This window comes from Protobothrops mucrosquamatus, unplaced genomic scaffold (assembly GCF_001527695.2).
Source record: "Protobothrops mucrosquamatus isolate PMUCROS unplaced genomic scaffold, P.Mucros_1.0 scaffold2500, whole genome shotgun sequence".
NCBI classification, from domain to species: Eukaryota; Metazoa; Chordata; class Lepidosauria; order Squamata; family Viperidae; genus Protobothrops; species Protobothrops mucrosquamatus.
The window spans coordinates 24,129-44,234 of record NW_015388565.1 but is presented as its reverse complement, the minus strand read 5'-3'; the positions used below and the strand labels follow the sequence as shown (position 1 = coordinate 44,234).

At 40.1% G+C, this 20,106-nt stretch overlaps 1 protein-coding gene across 1 annotated transcript; it reads left to right on the top strand.

The window, feature by feature from the left end:
• The first annotated feature begins 4,289 nt into the window (after window positions 1-4,289).
• LOC107295801 lies at window positions 4,290-12,518 on the top strand. The gene is made up of 2 exons (XM_015825129.1): window positions 4,290-4,344; window positions 11,597-12,518. The coding sequence occupies exons 1-2, from the start codon at window positions 4,290-4,292 to the stop codon at window positions 12,418-12,420; spliced, it is 879 nt and encodes a 292-aa protein (XP_015680615.1). The 3' UTR covers window positions 12,421-12,518.
• Window positions 12,519-20,106: the final 7,588 nt, after the last annotated feature.

The window sequence follows — 20,106 nt, the reverse complement described above, 5'->3', positions numbered from 1 at the left end:
TGTTGTGAGCATTTCTGTTGAGGATTGGCAGCGGGGGTGGGGTGAGAGGGTGTTTGGTTTTTATTCCCCCCGTCTGCTGGGTGGTTGCAGCAGGTTTTGGTCACTTCACAGGACCCTGGGACACTGTGACCGTCATAAATATGAATCAGTTGCCAAGCATCTGAATGTAAATCACGAGACCCTGGAGATGCTGCAACATTCCAGCTGATCGGCGCTTCTTCTGGGCTTAGTAGAAGCGCCAGGATCACCGCTGAGCTCCAGCTGGAGGCTGGCGCTGATCCTGGCGCTTCCGCTGAGCCCTGACAGCCCTGCAGCTCCAGCCATCTCTTGCTCAGGCTTGTGCGGTGCTGCCACCGGTTCAGCTCATTCCCCTCCCCTGCTACCACTTTTCTAGGATGGTGGCGTACCACCTGCCAGGTGCCAATGTACCACAGGTGGTACCCGTACCACTGGTTGAAAAGCCCTGGTCTATGCAATATTTTACTGAATACTTTTATTTTTGGAGAACTTGAATATGTAATGTAGTTTTATTGATCTATTCTCATCCTTATGGATTTCTCATAGGCATTTGAGTGGTTATTATGAAGACTCATCCTTTCACTTTCTGGGATTTTTAAAAAATTATTTATTTATTTATTTATTTCTATCTATCCTATCTTTATCGCTACAAACAACTCAAGGTGGTAAACATATCTAACACATCTTTCTCCTCCTATTTTCCCCACAACAACAACAACCTTGTGAGGTAGGATGGGCTGAGAGCGAATGACTGGCCCAAAGTCACCCAGATGGCTTTCATGGCTAAGGCAAGACTAGAACTCACAGTCTCCTGCTTTCTAGCCGTGTGCCAACCACTAAGACTGAATTGGCTCTAGTTTACCATTATTATGGTTGATCACATAGTCAGCCAGATATTTTAGAGTGGATTTGGCATTATTTGATTTTTATCCTGCCTTTTATTTTTATTTTATTTATTTAGACTTTTTAATCCTTCCTTTATTATCTTTATAAATAAGTTAAGATGGTGAAGCTCCTTCCTTCTCCTATTTTCCCTCCAAAAACCATCCTTTCAGGTGAGTTGGGCTGAGAGACAATGAGTAGTCCAAGGTCACCAGCTGGTTTTTCATGCCTAAGGTGAAACTAGAACTCACAGTCTCCTAGTTCCTAGGCCAGCACCTTAACCACTAGACCAGTGGTTCTCAACCTTTTTAATGCCGCGACCCCAACCAGTCGTAAGTCGAGGACTAAACCGGTCGTAAGTCGAGGACTAAACCAGTCGTAAGTCGAGGACTACCCAACCGGTCATAAGTCGAGGACTTTCCCTGCCGGGGAGCGCCATGCATGCGTGATTCCGCCCCCTGCGCCGGCCGAGGCGTAGCTGGCAAGCGGCAGAGACGGAGCAGATCGACCACCAGCTGGCCCAGCCCAAGGGAGGTAAGGCACCCGCCGGAAAAGGGAAAAAAATGGCGGACAAAAAAAAGGCGGACAAAAAAAATGGTGGACAGCCTTGCTTGGCGACCCCCGTGAAATGGTTGATCGACCCCAAATGGGGTCCCGACCTACAGGTTGAGAACCACTGCACTAGACCAAATTGGCTCTCATTGTTAGTTTTATTGCTGAAATTGTATGGTTTGGTTGTTCACTATTCAGGTCATAGGTTTCCAAATATCTGAATAAACGATACCTTTTACATGCGACTTGCAATGTAAAATTGTTTTAAGGAATTTTTTTTAAAAATAGAAATATACAACTTATAGGGAAGCTGCAAAGCCTGCAAGGAAAACAGTCATATCATTTTGGATTATTATATAATATTTTCTTTAGATCTATCTAGATGCTTTTATTTGTAAGTGTGAGAATTTATAAAACTTCAAGGAGAAAAAAATGAATGGATTAACATCTTCTCTAGTGGGTGGGAGTTTTTATTTTTAACATGATTGTGTTTGACATGTTTCTTGTTGTGTACTTTTTTTTTTTTTTGCTGAATGCTGCCCAGAGTCACCTTCTACATCTGTTAATAAGAACAGTGAGTCCTCTTTGATCTAACAATGCAGAAAAATGGATAGCTGGTTAGCATGTGCTGTACATTCTGCAACTTCCTCTTCCATTCTGCATATTCCAGTTATGCTGCTGGAAAGCTGGTCTGGGAAGTGCTGTTATCAATCTGGCCTCCACATCACCTTAGATACCCTCCTTAGTTATTGAATAGAATCAGTTTCCACCTGTTATTACAAAATTTCCATATCGTTTTGGATGACCATTATATCCCTACAAGTCTCTCCCTTGCTGAACCTGATTGTTTCTCAATCTGTGGACAAATGTTTTGCAATTTGATTTTCAAATGTAGAGTAGAATAGAGTAAAGTAGAGTAGAGTAGAGTAGAGTAGAGTAGCTTTGAGAATAGAATAGAATAGAATAGAATAGAATAGAATAGAATATTCTTTATTGGCCAAGTGTGATTGGACACACAAGGAATTTGTCTCTGGTGCATAATGCTCTCAATGTACAAACAAAGTAATGTTTAATTATTTGGATGCTACCAACTGAATTCACTGGCCGTAGTTTACTAAGTTAATTCAATATTTTAGATTCATATAGCACCCTGAAGTATCAACCAATGACCTGATCAGTGTACCCACAACAACATGGCTACAATGTAGTTAGCTATTTTGTGCTTCTGAACAGCGGGAGCATCCTTGGTGCTGAGGGAGTCCAGATAGCACTTACAGCAGCATGATTGAAACCCCATCCCTTTCTGACTTGCTTTGCAGACACAGTGGATATAAAAAAGGGGTAAGGCTTCAATCAGATGTCATGCTTGCCAATTTGAATTTTTTGAATCCCGCAGATGGCCCTCTACCCATATGTTGCCATTTACCCTTTCTTGTTCTTTCTGTAGACAACCATTCTTACACTACCCCCAAAAAACCATAAATATACTGAACTAAAAGAGACGTAAAAATGACACAAACCCCTTAAAATCAATATACATCATGATTTATAGACATTCTTTATTCTTTAAGAATAATGTTCTTGTTATTTTTCATTAAAGCTTTGAGGCCTTGGAGTTCAAAGCAAGACTCAAAATAATAGAATAAGAATTGCCAATCTTCCCACTGTGGTATACCTGCTTATTACTAAAGAGTAACTAGTGTCAGGCTCAAGCAATTAGAGCTACTCGTAGATAGCTAAAGTAAGCAACTTTATTGTTCTTTAGCTAGGTTACAAGAATCTCCTCAGATGGGTTGCCTTCCCCTGGAAATGACCAGATAAGGCTTCATGGATCTTGGGAGAGGTTAAGCTTATGCCTCTTGTGGCTGCGCAAGGACTCTAAGCTAAGCCTTTACTTGACCCCCTCCTTCCAGCCTAGGTTGCAGTTTCCCAACAGCTAGGATACTCACCAAATTATTCATTAGAAGATCAAAGGGCCCAGGTAACCTAATGTATACGGGCATAGAGAAGCTTGCTTGTTAACCTTGTCTAATAATGATACTGTATATGCAACTTTAGCAACATTTGTAAGGCTGTGGGTAGTACCACAAAAATCTGTGTGGTAAATACATGAAAACCCACACTTATTTGGCTTTGTATTTGAATATCAGCAGGAAACTGTGGATCTCTAATGATTTGTTATTAACTTTTAGTTCTGCAGTCCCCACGGTCTGAGGCCACAGGTTATCCACCCTGCTCTAGTTTTAAAATTGCACGTTGATCAGGTGCCTCTTCTCTAATTTTCTCTACTCTCGAAAATCTTGCAGTTAAACCTGGTTGCATTATTTCACAGCTCTGCTATTTAAAATGTCACAAAACCTCCAATACAAAAGGAGTTTTAGCACCAGTCCACAGCTTTTGGGAAGCAGGATGTATAGCCTAGAATTGGAGAAAAGGTGAGGGAGAGGTGTGGTGGTTGTGGTAAATTTAGCACAGTGATTGTCGCTGTCTTGTGATTCCATGCCTTCTTGCTGAGAAAGAAAGGGGATTGGTCACAGTCCTTTCATCATTCCAGACTTGCCTTGCCAAATTCCCAGTAGGAGGATGTTTCCTAAAGGTTGCACCTGCTCTGTTGAAACAGTAAAGAGTGGCACTCCCATGCAAGGGATAGCAATATACCACACCCTAAAATCTGGGAAATCCAGCCCCGTATCCCAACAGGAAAGATATAAGCTGTCTCCTTAAGAGTACCTGGAGCAATTGGTTTCATATATGAGCCTGACTGGAGATTCATAAAGCAGCAAGGTATTGTAGCGGCCCAAGCCAGAAGGATGAAGATCAACTTCAGCTTGGGCAGGATGTCCTTCGGTGGAAGCCTTGTCTTCATCTTGGCCATGACTTTACTTTTCACAGGTAAGTAAATGATGAGTGAAGTCAGAGCAGAAACAGAGCATCAAGAAAGAAAGAAAAATGGAAGGACTGCAGAACCGAGAAAAGTCCTGTTTTGACTATGGTAGCCAGAAATCAGGAGGACTCTGGTAGCATCTTTTCAGACAAATGAATTTTATTAAACGACATAACCTTTTGTGAATTGTCTTCATCAGAGGCATGAATGGTTTTAGATCCTACATCAATCAGTGTAACCTCTCCATGCATTTGATGGAGTCATATGTAGTTCACAAAAACTCCCGTTCAGTCTGAGAAGGTGTTACTGGGGTCCTTCAGATTTTTAGGAAAGCATCAACATTTGTTGGGAGAATTAGGACTATGTTTATAGCAAGCCCAGAAGATATCCCTAGACCTTGTGAAACCTAAGAAGAGATCCACTGAGAAAAAGAATAACACATTCTTCGTTTTCTGATAGTGGTCACTTCAGCATTTTATTTATTTTCTTATTTGAAGTGTCACATGACCTAAGGTTTAGCAATGCATAGAGTCGCATCAGCCAATTATTTAGTAAATGTGGAACAGCTGGGTTTAAATTGATTTGTGTTTAACTTTCGTTTGACAGCTGGCGAATACTTTCAAGGACCAGAACATTTGTACAAATGTTACGGAAATGTTACAGAATGTAAGGACTTTGTAGGGTAGGTAGGCTGAGAGAGACTCATTGCTCAACGGCTATTTTATGAGCTTCATAACTGAAAAAATGATTCAAAAATTTTAAATAGGAGAGATATGAGCACATATTATAGGCTGATAAAGTCTGAAGTTAGAATGAAGTTTGGCTTGGATCAAGTCTTTGTAATGGTATTTCAATAGTCCATTGAGAGCCTTTCCAATGTGCATTTGTGAGTGTTGTGGAATGATCAATGTCTAGTTTGCATATGGTAAATTGAAATCTCCATCATGACATTTGGTTTTCTGGATGATCTTGGACAAACCAGTTTCTCTTAAGGTAAACCAGGCATGTTACCTGAAATTTTCCTATGCTCTTCTTTGTGAAGTAATGTATGTGTGGCCCAGAAAGAAAGGAAAAGCAAATAGGTTGTGATAATAATGACAAGAAAGTGAACCCCTTCACTCAACCCTCCCACAAAGCTAGAACCATTATTATTTTAAAAGCTGGCATTAGTGATGTGATGGACCAAATCTAATTAGTCTTAACAATCAAGATAAATGGCAAGATGTAATAATAATAATAATAATAATAATAATAATAATAATAATAATAATAATAATAATAATAATAATAATAATAATAAAGTTGGAACTCTAAAACATCTAGAAACCAACAAATTGTCAATCCTCGTTATAAACTCCTTTTTTTATGTGCAAAGCTATTTTACAGAAATTATTGATGACATTTTTCCCAAAGTTGATCTGGAATTTTGGAAAGACAGGAATACAACAGCAGATTCCAGATGAGAACGTATGGAGTCACTGGACATCTACAAAGTATCTGTCTTGAAAACAGAATATCAGGAGACCTTTTCTTTTTGTCCCTTTCTTGTTGACAAGGTGGTCATTATTTATTATTTGATGAATTTTTCATCTTTTTTTTATGAAACTCAAGGTATGTGCACAGAGTTCCATTCAAACATTGAACACACCCAGATCTGTTCTGATTCTGTAAAACTGTTGCATCATGTAATTTGGGGCAAGAAATTAGGATTCTATTTTTCAATCTTATTTACTTGCATTTTTGTTGGAATTGCCAAATTTTCTTCTAAGTCTAATTAGGAGCAGCTAACGTCCTTCGCTTATGTCTGCAGAAGCGAGGAGTATTTATTATCTGGTTATGCTGGATTGTCAAGATTTTACACACTAAGATGGTAGTGTGAACATGTCTTCAGCTTTTTACTCCATCTCAGTTTCAAAAACCAGGGATAGCCATAAAATAACTAATAGTAACTGGTGCTGACCATGCAATCAGCAACTTCAGAAAAAATATTTGTATTTTAATTTTTTCTTCCCTCAAAATATGGTAACTATTAGCACTCTAAGCAACTATCTGGCCAATTTATTTTAGTTGAGATAGGTTCATCCCCACAGAGCCCCCCTCCCCCCAAGCCTTTTTGAGAACATATTGTTGCCTTCTCTTTTGGAAAAACATCCACTGTGGTGATATAGCCAACCACATTCCCTCCATTTATCAGGAGCCAAAATGGTGAGGTGCCTTTCTCCCCACCACTTCCTATATCTCTCCGGAATGCTGTCTGCCATCTTGGCTTATGTTTAGTTTTCTAGTAGGCAGCCTCACCTCCAAACATCTTATTGGACTTCACTGCCAGCAACCATTTCCATTCTCTAAGAACACCTGGGGCATCCTTCTAAATAGAGGCTGAGGCTTTGAAGAATGCCAATCCTTTATTTATTTTAATTAAAAAAAACCAATAACCGTAGGTACCCTAAGCTACTCTGAAGTTATTATTCTTATGCCATCTTTCCCAGGAGTTCTAAGTGGCGTGCATAGTCTGCCCTTATTTTTTTTTCCCACCACAGCTTTGTGACTCAGGCTGGACTTTCCCACTCCACCACTCTGCTCTTGGGCTGAGAGAGAGAGAGACTGACCCCATAACATCCAAGGATGTTTTATGCAGCTATTATGGGGGTCTAGATGCTGGGTCTCTCCACTGCTTATCTGAACCACTAGCCTGCAATCTTAGCAGGCATCAGATACAGCTATTTTCTCCTCCACCCAAGTTTTGACTTTATTTGCCCTCAAGGTTCCAGTCCTACCTGAATCACAGAAGCTCATTGGGCAATTTGGGACTACACTCTTTCTCTCAGCCCAGCTTACTTTGCAGGGTTGATGTTGCAAGGAAAAATTAGGCCTTGGACCAAAAAAACAACTCTTCAACTATGCTTTCTGCAACCTGTCCAATTTGAACAATGTAATTTGTGTTTCTAAATATCCCATGCTGCTCTGAACATAAGTGCCTAGTGAGAAAGTATTTTACCTCTATTTTTTTTTAAAAGTTTTCTGGCTGGGTTCAACTTTATCTGATGTGCTTTAGATTTAGGAGTCTATAAGATTTGGCAAGAATGGAAATGGGCATTACGTCTGAGTGAAGATGCAAAGGGCAAGGCCGTTAATCTACTCATGGAATGTTGAATAATTGTAAAAGGAAAAAAAATCCTAAAGATAACTTAGAAAAAGCTTCTATTTTCCTTCCTTTTGGATCAGATTTTTTTAAAGAGCTCACTAAAACTACCTGTAGCTATAAACTTAACTTTCAGCAATTTTTATATGTAGCCAGTAAAATAAAATTAAAAAAATGCTAGAAGCAGAAACAAAACATGGTATATTGAATATTAGATTTTCAGGTTCAAAATGGCTTAGAAACAGATTTTTTTATTCCCTTCCATCTAGATCAGTGTTTCTCAAACTTGACAATTTTAAGATGCATGGACTCGAATTCCCAGAAATCTGAGAGTTATCAAGGTTGAGAAACACTGATCTAGATGCTTTGGATTTTAATGTCTTAAGGTGGGCACGTTAAAAACAAAAATACTGATGTAAATAAATTGTAAATAATATATAGAAGATGTATAACACAGTTTTGTTAAGGGAAAAAAATGTATTTTTACAGTTTTATTTTTGTTGTACAGTGGAAAAAAGGAAAAATAAAAATAATAAAAAAATAAAAATAAAAACAAAAATACAATCCTTCACTTATACTTTGATTGATGGACTCTTGTTCCATGGGGCCCTAATTTCTGTCAGCAGTGCCAATAGGAATTCCTGGGTGCTGAGTTTCCCCAGTAAAGAAAGGCTAAAAGAGACAAACAAATTAATTGGTTTCAAGGTGGGGCCCAATAGTTCTATAAGTGATACTTACTAGAAAAAAATATTTACGGAGAATGTTACTTGAGATTTTAGAACCTGGGAGACACAATCAGAATCCTTTTGAAGCCTGACAAAGCAAGATTTTAAACATTCTTATGTCTCTCAAGGGTCAAGGCTGTGAGTCAAAGCTACTTGACTTCAGTTTTACACTATACCTCACCCAGTAGCTTTGCTTTCAGAATTAACTTCCATTATTGCCATAGTAAACTGCACAAAGCTTTCTTTTTCTTATCAAGGCCATCTGTGGAATTCCTAAATGTGATTCAAAATGAAATACAAAATAAACTAAGCACTGTTGATGTATGTGTTAGAGATTAATGGCAAAGGTAGAACCCCCCTCCCTAATTTCTTAACTGTTGGGGTTCAACAAAATTGTTTGCAAGACTTATTTCTCATTGTGATAACTTTAGGTAATCGCCTTTGATAAACTGGGAGGGGGGAAGTTCTCCAAAGCCCATTTAATTTATGGTTAAGAGAACAATATACTGCTTTGTCTTCTTTATTCTTCTTTAACCAGCCTTCCCAAACCAAGGGCTTTTGATGGGCTTGACTACAATCCCATCATCCCCGCTCAGCATGAATGTAGATAGATATTTATTTTCCTGGTTCTGTTCTTACTTTATATCATTATTGTTACTACAGCAAGACTCTAACTAATTTTGGGAAAGGTTGTTAGATAACACATTTGTAATCAAAGCATACAAATGCCAAAGAAAGTCCAGGTAGTCCTCATTTAGCAACTGCCTCCTTTAGCAACCGTTTGCAGTTATAACCAATCCACACATTTTATGACCTTTATAGGTATGTGACGGAAAAGAAAGCTGAAGTAAGATCATAAGTTGTGGTTTCACTTAATGACAGCTTTGCTTAATGATTGCATTGCCAGTGCCAATTGTGGTTCTAAACAAGGAGAACCTGTAATATGTTCCACTGCCTACATCGTCAGTTCATATATTATTTGTTTGTACATATCCTGCTAATTATACCCCGTGATTTCCGCTTTGCGTTGGTTTGTGTCCTACTTTATAATTTTAAGTAGACATGCAAAATAAAACCTGTCTTAATTTTTCTGCTGAGGGTTCTGTGCATTTTACAACATTGTGATAGGCAGAAATTGAACCGATAAAACCTTGGCTTTGCCATGGAATGCTCAGCCTGAGTCACTCAACACTCCCACTTCTTTAATTACTTGCTTCAATGAAATCTCCCTTTCTTGGTGAAAAGAAGTGCTCCAAGCAGCCTTTAATATTCACACAATGAGCAGATTTTGAGCAGGTATAACTTGCCTAGCCAGGTGATGTGGACATAGAAAAAGCTGCTGCATGGCTGGCTGGGGAATTCACTTCAAATTTATGAAATAAAATAAGAATATATCTAAGTAAGTAATATGTGTATTGCAATTGCAATTTATTTCACTATCATATGTAGTGAAATAAAGGAAATTTGGGTTACCAGAAATTTGAATATATTATGGATGTTAAAGGTTAAAATTGGAATACTGTAATTAGAAATTAAGAATTAGGTAAAATTTAAAAACAGGATATGGATATGTATAAGCAAAAAATAGATTGACAAATGTTTTAATTGAGCTTGTTATGGTTAGAAACTTACTAGTAATACTTACTAGTTTAACTAGTATTACTTTGTTATTACTTTGATATTACTATGTTATATCAAATGTTAACGGGAAATAGAGAAGGAATTTTTGACAATGTAACCTGAGACATGTACTAAAAATGCTGTTACTGAACTATTGATTACCCGGTCACCATGTTGCTTTCTAAATACGTGGATGTTAAATTGGAAAACTAATAAAATTTGTTATAAAAAAAAGTTGCCAAGGTTGGGAAACACTGCTATAGAGCAGCTAAGAATCATTTCAAAGGATTGATGAAGTTTGCATTAAACTAAGACTTAGAACAGGCCAAATCCCATCCTTGCCCACTGGGGACTTCTTAAGAATTGTGAAGATCTTGATCCTTTCTCTACCCCAGCCTGTGTTTCCTAGTTGTTAAATGAGAAGAGCAATAATCTATCTGATAGAAAAAGGCATTAGGTCAGTCCAGTGTTTCTCAACCTCAGGAACTTTTAGAGATGTGGAATTCTGGGAATTGAAGTCCATACTTCTTAAAGTTGCTGAGGTTGAGAAACACTGGCTGGAAACACAAAGTAGGCTTATATTCTTTGCTGTCCTAAGCAACCAGTTAGAGTAGCTGGAGGTGTGTGGGTTGCTGCCTAGAGCATCAATAATAACTGCATCGTAGAGGTAGTGAGAGGGAAACATACCTGCTTAACTGGAGAAGCAACGTACTTTGGAATAAGTCTCCTGGGACATTGCTTTTATTTACTTGAAGATCAGCAGAATTAATCCTGCTTCATATCATGAAGACTTGGGAGGAAAAAGTCCTATAATTGGACCTGATTACAGGTAGTCCTCAATTTATGACTGGCTGCTTAGCGACAGTTTGAAGTTACGATGGACCTCTCCTTACTTACAAATTTTGAAGTTTCGACAGTTTCCCCTCCCCCTGTGGTAACGTGACTGCAGATCAGGTGCTCGTCAACCACCCTGCATTTATGACTGTTTGCAGCATCCCGTGGTCATTTGACCATGTTTTATTACATTTGTACCAAAAACTGTCATTTACTTCCAGCTTTTGGCAAAACCAATCCATAACAAACAGCCGCCTTGCTTAATGACTGTAGCATTCACATGACCAACTCAATTTGATGCCAACAAGATCATAGAACTGGGTTGGTCATGTGGGTGACATGCTTTACGACCATCATGACTTAAAGACCATAATGCATATGCTCCATTACAGTCCTAAGTCGAAGACTACCTGTAGGGATGTGAAAGTATTCTGAGACCAATTTAATGAATTGAATTTGCGGGTTTTTCCCCCGCTGACCAAACAAGCATAAACACAGCATCATGTGAAGTGTTGGCTGCTTTCATGTTTTCTGTATCAATAATATGTAGAAAAGTTTGTAGAAAAAAAAAAAAAAAAATGTAGACAAATAGTTACACCAAGAAAAGGGATTACATTTTCATTTAAGAGCCTGCATTATGAGCATTGATGTGTCAAACAATAAAATTAGGATGCTTTGCAATTCTTTTTAAAAAAGTTTCTGGATAATTTATGTTAACAATTACCCAAATTAAGAAAAGAGCAATACAAAGCTTCCATTTGACAGGAGATTACACAAATGAAGATATTTCCTATTCAACTGCTGTTGGATCAGAGTACTTTTCTACAAATATGAACAGGAGTTTTAACGACTCATAATAGGCAAGTGCTATTGAATTGTTTGTTGCTTGGTTTATAGATCTATCACTTTATAATATTTCTCCTTTGTAATTCTTCCCAGGTGTGATATCCATGAGCATTCAAGTGCCTCTCGGGGAAGCTGTTGCTGTAACCCCAACTGTGGCCAATGGATCAGGAACAGAGAAATACAACCTCAAACCCAACGAATTGGAAGTCGATTCCAACGAGATGGACTTGACTGAAGGTGATGACTCCTGGGATAATATTGGAGCTATTATACCCAACCTGGAAGACCTGGACTCCCCACAAGATAACAGAACAGAGGGAGTCAATAAGGAGCAAGGAATTACTGTTTGGGGATCTCCAAACACCTCAAAACCCAGCATTGCTGAAGAAGAAAATCTGAAGATGATTGCAGATGAGGAGGAAGGTTCTCTGGCCCTATTAAGTCTCCTTGTTAAAAGAGCCGTTGAAGAAGATTATGAGGCTGGTGAATCGGAGACCATCCTTGATGAGGATGACTTTTCCTTTTCTGACTTGCCCAAGATTTTTGAGCCTTTAATAAAGGCTTTCTCCGGTTCCCCAACATCTGAGCCTCCTTCACCAGAGGATTTTTTCTCTTGGTTTCCTTCTCTAAAGGAGCTACTGGATCCCCCAAGGGAGGAACCTGCTTCAGTCACCAGTTCACCAAGGAAGAGCATCACACCGCCAACAAGAAGATCTGCTGTCCCTACTTTGTTAGAGCCGTCTCTGCAGATGGCCCCTGCCATCCCTTCTGCTCAACCAAATGAAGCAGAGAGCCTTCCCTTCCCCTCTTCACTGGAGGAATCCATCACTTCCATTATTCCAACTCTCCCTACCCCACCTCAAACGAGTGAGCGTTCTCTCTCGGATGTCTCAGACTCTGAAGAGAGATTTGATTGATCAGAAATATAATCTTGATCAGAAATATCTAAGCTTACCTTTTCTTGTTTTTCCTGGAGATTGAAAAAAAATAAAGACCCCATTAAGGAAGATTGTGGGGTGGTAAAAGAAACACCATCCTTGATCTTTTGCTTTTACTTTTAAAGGGATCTGAACAAAGCACAATGTATGCAATGGTGGGATTCAAATATGTGAATAACCGGTTCTCTGTGTGGATGCCGCTTCCGGAAGTCCATTCTGGGCCTGGGCAACAAAAAATTAGCTACCGGTTCTGCTGAAGTGGCGCAAACTGGTTGAATCCCACCACTGAATATATGCTTTGATAATGATTTTTTTTGGGAGGGGGAAGGGAAGGGAATATGATCTTGTATACATAGCAATCCTTTTGAATTTTCTTTCTACTAAAATTGGAAATGCCCCTTTGATGAGTACTGTTATGAAAATAAAGTAACTCTATATTTCAGGTATGGGAAAATATAACATCTTTTGGTAGAGTTCCAGCTCCAAAGCACTTTCCCTACCTTTCTTTCATAACATGTTGGGGAGGCAAATTATGGATGCACAGGATCTGCTCTGTGTTTCATCAGAGCCTCAAGATCCATAATTTGGAATTTGGTGCAAAAGTTTTACGAATTCTGAGGTTGGAGTTTAGGACTGTGTTTTTTGGGGTGGGGTGGGGTGATATCAAAACTGAATTTAACCCCTAGTTCTTTGTGTAAATCCACACAAAACAGCAATAGCAATAGCACTTAGACTCATATGCTGCTTCATAGTGCTTTGCAGCACTCTCTAAACAGTTTACAGAGTCAGCATATTTGCCCCCAACAATCTGGGTCCTCATTTTACCGACCTCGGAAGGATGGAAGGCTGAGTCAACCTTGAGCTGGTCAGGATCGAACTCCTGGCAGTGAGCAGAGTCAGATTGCAATACTGCATTTTAACCACTGTGCCATCACGCCAAAATCCATCCTAGAGTACTCCAAATTGCTTCTATTTCAGCCATATATTTTTGTGGGTTTTTTTGTCACTGTTTTGTTGGATAGTTAGGATGAGAAATTTTTAAGTAAGTTCTCAGTCCTTTATCAACCAAATATATTACATCTCCCAAGGCAGCACTGATAGATTAGCAAGTTAAATGGGAGTTGTAATTTAATATATTTAATGGATCCCAAATTTGAGGAGAGTCTAATGGGTTAGACTAGTGGAAGGGAGAACACAACACAAGACATGAAGTTGGCTTAAAGCTTAAAGCCAACCAGGTACAATTAAATGAAACTGATTTATGAAAAGCCAAAATTTATGCTCTCTACTCCATCACCAAGTATAATCTCCTTCCTCTAGTAATTGTCAGGCCCAAACAACTAGACCCACAGGTGTAGAGTTCAAATCTTCTCAAAGTGGCAGCTGTTGCCTGGGAAGACCAGACAAGGCGCAAATACATTCAGGGGTGTCAGACTTGGCCTTCTTGTGTTTACATAGAGAGTCTAGTCCAGGGGTAGGCAACCTTGGCTCTTTTATGACTCGTGGACTTCAACTCCCAGAATTCCTGAGCCAGCATGGCTCAGCTTGGAAACCTCTCCCTTTCCCCTCAGCATGGCTGGCTCAGGAATTCTGGGAGTTGAAGTCCACGAGTCATAAAAGAGCCAAGGTTGCCTACCCCTGGTCTAGTCTGAGCTTCCCTCCCTCTTTCCTTGCTAAAGAAACTGTGGGTTATTCTATGGGAAAGAATATCTGCTTAATGTTTACATTAAGGTTCTGCCTCATCAGCTTCAGCCCTTATGTCTCCTCCCTGCCTATTTTCTTCTTCCTTGTTGAGTATTAACTCAATTATAGTTTTTTCCCCCAAAAAAACATAGGCTAAATGTCCTATTAGTAATTTACACGGCAGCAAAGCTGTTGTTCTAAGGTGGTTTTTATCTTCACCATTTCTCTAACCAACTGGGCAGAGGTCAGGTGGAGTTTTGTCAGTTTTCAACATCCAACAGTTGAAACAAAGCTTTCCAAAAACACACTGTGAAAACTAGAAATGAGAGAATTGGGTAAACAGTTGTTTCAGAAAAAAAAAAGATTGACTAAACAGGAAAACTTCTTCAGGAGCAGAATAAAGGCCAGGATATGAAATAGGCCATCTTAGAAAAAACAAATATTTCATCTGGGTGCTTGGCAATTACAAAGGGAGGTCATGTTTGAAAACTAAAGAAAATGTGCTCTTATGGAAACGGGCGGGGAAGGGAGGGAATCCAACCGCCCAGCCAGTTAGTGGTGAGAGATGGCCTGGTTTGAAAAATGAGACAAAAAAGAAAATATATGGCTTGATCTCAACTCTAAAGTAAGGCACATTAAGTAGGCGGCTCATTTTACATATATCGAAATGCTAGCTATTAGAGTAGATCTGCCAAACCTCTTTTGGTGGCTGGGGAATTGTGGGAGTTGAAGTCCACACATTTTAAAGTTGCTAAGGATGAGAAACAATGGGTTAAGGTATGAAATTCAGACAGCATTTTCTACCTTCTGCAGAAGAAATTCCAAGAGGAAGAAATTCACGAGAGGCGGATAGGTCAATGCAAGACTCAACATCCACTGTTAGGTCAAAGAAAGAGAAGACATGTATGCAGCAGGGCCTAGAGAGAGGGAGTGAATAGATATGGTAAAAGAAACTGGTAAGAACATTCAAAGGGTTGTAAAAAAGGAAGTGTAAGTGTCCATGTTTAGTAGGCTACAAGGGCGTCTAAAATAATCACCAGATTCTTCATCTGATACACATTTCTGTTTGGGAATTTTGTCTGACTACAGTAAACACTTCTTGGAAACTGATCACATCTCAAAGCTCATTCCTCAGGGAAACAAAACCATATATTATGGGAAGATGAAAAATTTACCTGCAACAACATGCTTATCATTCCCTTTTTGACCCTTGAGATTTGGATGTCTTGGGTCTACAGGGCACCACTTTCATTGATCCATTTGTAGCATAATATCCCGCTTTTCTCCCAGGAGGTCAAGGAAATACTAAGAGAGCCAATTTGGTCTAGTGCAGGGGTAGGCAACCTTGGCTCTTTTATGACTCGTGGACTTCAACTCAGGCTGGCTCAGGAATTCTGGGAGTTGAAGTCCACGAGTCATAAAAGAGCCAAGGTTGCCTACCCCTGGCCTAGTGGTTAAGGCATCAGGCTAGAAAGCAGGGATCATGAATTCAAGTCCCACCTTAGCCATGAAAGCCAGCCGGGTGACTTTGGGCCAATCACTCTCTCTCAACCCAACCCGCCTCATAGGGTGGTGGTTGTGAGGAAAATAGAAGGAAGACGGTGTGTTGGATATGTTCACCAGCTTGAGTTATTTATAAAAATAATAAAGGTGGGAAACAAATAAAAAACAAACAAACATAAAGATACACAGAACATTCTCACATTTTGTTATTACGCATATCTCACATTCTGGTTGTATTCACACAATGTATTAAAAAAGGGAAAGAGAAATAAGATGTTGTCCAAACGTCATAATTTACCATTGGGGCTAGAGGCTGGTAGTTTTAATCCAGAACGACTCCAGGTTATTTGGGGCTATGCTAAGTAACTTACCGGGTCCAATTTGGTATCCTGGTTAAGGAATTCTGGGAGTTGAAGTCCACGAGTCATAAAAGAGCCAAGGTTGCCTACCGCTACACTTGACCAAGCTAGAAACCAGGAGACAGTGAGTTTTAATCCTGCCTGAGGTACAAAGCCAGCTGGGTGACAATAATAATAATAATAATAATAATAATAATAATAATAATAATAATAATAATAACAACAACAATAACAACAACAACAACAACAACAACAACTGCTTCCATCCTGCAACGATATCTGTAATACCATCAAACATCCACGTCTGCCTATCCCAGGTCCTTGGTAAGGACTCGATAGGTAGACAAAATGCCAAATCCAGTCTGAACATCTGGCTGACTGTGCGATGATCATAATAATAATAAAGTTGGAAGGGATCTTGGAGGTCATCGAGTCCAACCCCCTGCTCAGGCAGGAAACCCTACACCATTTCGGACAAATGTCTTTCTCTCTCAGTTCTAAGGAGGAGGAGGCCAAGGCAAACACTTCAAAAAAATCTTGCTGAGAAAACTGCAGGGACCAGTTCAGACAATCACCAGGGATCCACATTGACTCAAAGTCTTCCCTTTGTCAACTCTCACGTATAAGCAGATACCGCCTTCAGAATAATAGAGTTGGAAGGGGCCTTGGAGGTCTTCTAGTCCAACCCCCTGCTCAAGCAAGAGACCTATACCATTTCAGACAAGACACACATTGGCATAGAGACAAACTCCTAACTCACCCCATTTAGAGAGTGGAACTTACTGGCCCCACTGTTTTCTTCCCCAGTACAAATGGAGAGAGAAATGAAATTTCCCTGCACACACACACAAACCATTGTTGATGTTGTTATTATTTTACAGGATCTAAGTGGAATCCTGATAGGGCCACCAGCAGTACAGATTTTGTTCTTAATTTTTCTCTCTCTCAAGGAGTCAGTAAAGTAATAAAGTTTCTGGGAAGCAGCTTAAGGTTGTTGTTATTGTTATTATCATAACTACTATTACTCTGTTTTTATCCATCCCAAGTTTGACTGGCACATTGTGATTGTGCACTTCGGAAGCCAGAATGAAATATTTCCTCTGTTGTTGTGGCTGATTTAAGACCGGTTTCTTTTTTTTAACACAGCCCTAGAGATTTTTTTTCAGAGTTCATCCATAAGTGAGTGAGATGAGCAGTCTCTGATATATAAATAAATAAATGTAAAATAAATAAATGGTGGAATTACAATAACTTCTCCAGGAGATGGCAATAGATACACATGATGAGTAACTAGGAGAACATTTATGTCTAATTGCCACTGATTTATTCATCCTTCAGGCAGGAGAATCACTGTAGGTCTTGGGAATGGACACCCTGCAGGCTGCAGGTGGCTTCAAACACCTTTTTGGTGCTGTTCGCCACAATTGTTTTGACTGTACGTATCTAATGGGGAAACCAGATTCACCTTACAACCGTGTTACTCACTTAGCAACTATAGTGATTCACTTAACAACTGTGGCAAGAAAAGTCATAAAATGGGGCAAAACTTATTTAACAAATGTCTCACTTAACAACAGAAATTTTAGGCTCAATTGTGGTCATAACTGAGGACTACCCGTACCTGCACAGGAGAAACAGTAGACAGATTTGTTTCCAGAAGATCATATCATTGGAAGGTGTTTAATCTTTGTCCAATGTATCTTTCGGAAAATTCCTTATGTGATGTTCTGTATTAATTAATGAGAGACAGTCTAAGACTAACAATAGCTTTCATTATTATTGATCCAGTTCCTACAGCTATAGAGCTACCGGTTTTATTTATTTCTTTATCTCCTGCCTTTATTATTTTTACAAATAACTCAAGATAGTGAATATATCCCATATGTCTTCATTCTCCTATTTTCCCTACAACAACAACCCTATGAGGTAGGTTGGGCTGTGAGTGAGTGAGTGAGTGTGAGTAATAATAATAATAATAATAATAATAATAATAATAATAATAATAATAATAATAATAATAATAATAATAATAATAATAATAATAAAGTTGGAAGGGACCTTAGAGGTCATCTAGTCCAATCCCCTGCTCAGGCAGGAAACCCTATACCATTTTGGACAAATGGCTGCCCAGTCTCTTCTTAAAGACTTCCAGTGTTGGAGCATTCACCGCTTCTGGAGGCAGGTTGTTCCACTGGTTAATTGTTCCAACCGTCAGGAAGTTTCTCCTTAGTTCTAGGTTGCTTCTCTCTTTGGTTAGTTTCCATCCATTGCTTCTTGTCCTGCCTTCAGGCGCTTTGGAGAATAGCTTGACTCTCTCTTCTTCATGGCAGCCCCTGAGATATTGGAACACTGAGTGGCCCAAGCTCACCCAGCTGGCTTTTATGGCCAAGGTGGGATTTGAACTCATGGTCTCTTGCTTTCTAGCCAGGAGCCTTAACTCCTAAGCCAAACTGACTCTTGAGACTAACTACAGTGCTACAAACCCATTCCAATCACTCTCTTAATAGCTAAAGCATTATTAGGGCAATAGGGCAGGGGTGTCAAACTGTGGGTCGGATGCATCATAACGAAACCGCGCCCACCCCATTGCCGGCATTGGCAAAAAAGTCGCGATACATCGCGACACGTCACGTGACATGGCGAATTTGACACCCCTGCAATAGGGAATCTCCCACACCTTGAATCACATCCTGTCCCTTCCCATCAGGCAACTTTCCCAGATTTTCCTGAATCATTCAATTCAGGTGCAACAGGTACCAGAGGCTGTATTGGCAGGTCCTTCAGCTGCAGCTTTTCTGGAACTGGAACCAGCTGGTTAACTAGGTAGGCACCGGAAGAGTTCTACTTATTTCAGAAGAATTATGCTATGAATGAGGCAAAGGCTTTCTGATGATTCCTGGGAGGATTCAGACCTGGGGAATGTAGAAAAGCAGAATGTGACCTGACACACTTCTCCAGCAGTATGATCTTTCAGTGCCACCAAAAGCCAACACTCAAGATGGATGGTCTGTCAGTGAGGGGAGAACCTGAATCACCAACCTCCATTGTTCCCTGAAAAACTTTTAAGATGTGTGGACTTCAACTCCCAGCATTTCCAGTCAGTTATGCTGGCTAGGAATTCTGGGAATTGAAGTCCACACATCTTCAACTGCCCAAGGTTGAGAAACACTGGTCTATTCTATGTGCAGGCAGTCCTCAACTGAGCCCAAAGTAAGATGTTTGTTAAGTGAGTTTTGGCTCATTTTATGACTTTCCTTGCCACGTTTGTTAAGTGAACCATTGCAGTTGTTAAGTTAGTAGCACGGTTGTTAAGTGCATCTGGCTTTTCCATTGACTTTGCTTGTCAGAAGGTCGCAAAAGGTGATCATGTGACCCTGGGACGCTGCAACCGTCATAAATACGACCTAGTTGCCAAGCATTTGAATGTAAATCACATGATGCTGCAACAGTCATAAGTGTGAAAAACGATCATAAGTCACTTTTTTCAGTGCTGTTATAACTTCAAAGAGTCACTAAATGAACTGTTGTAAGTCAAGGACTACCTGTATTGTATATAGCAGTGATGGCGAACCTTTTAGAGACCGAGTGCCCAAAAGCTGGCCCCGTCCCCATTCCACCCCCACCCCATCCCCGCCCCCACCCCACCTGCCCACAGGGCCACTCACCGCCTCCAGGGCCCACTGCAGATCGCCCAGGCAGCCCAGCAGCGCCATGGTGGCCACACCCTCTGCCCGCGCCCTGCAGCATCAACTGTGCGGGATGGGGTGTGAGGGCAGAGTCTTGTCTACCATGTCCTTGGCTGCACTGCTCTGTGTGGGCCACGCCCACCTGGCACCCGGAGATAAATAAGTGAGGTTTAGGTTGCAGTTTGGGCACTCAGTCTGTAAAAGGTTCGTCATCACTGCCCTATACCATTTCAGACAAATGGCTGTCCAGTCTCCTGTTAAAAACCTCCAGTGAAGTTAGCAGTTCCTGTTTGAAACTTTGCTATTCTTAGAACTGCTGCTTCTGTGATGACCTTTTGTTAAGAAACCGGAAGATGCTTAATTAGATGTCTCCTTACAGTGGAAGTGGCTGCCCAGATGACTGTGTTGAAGTCAGGGTGGGGGTGAAATATATG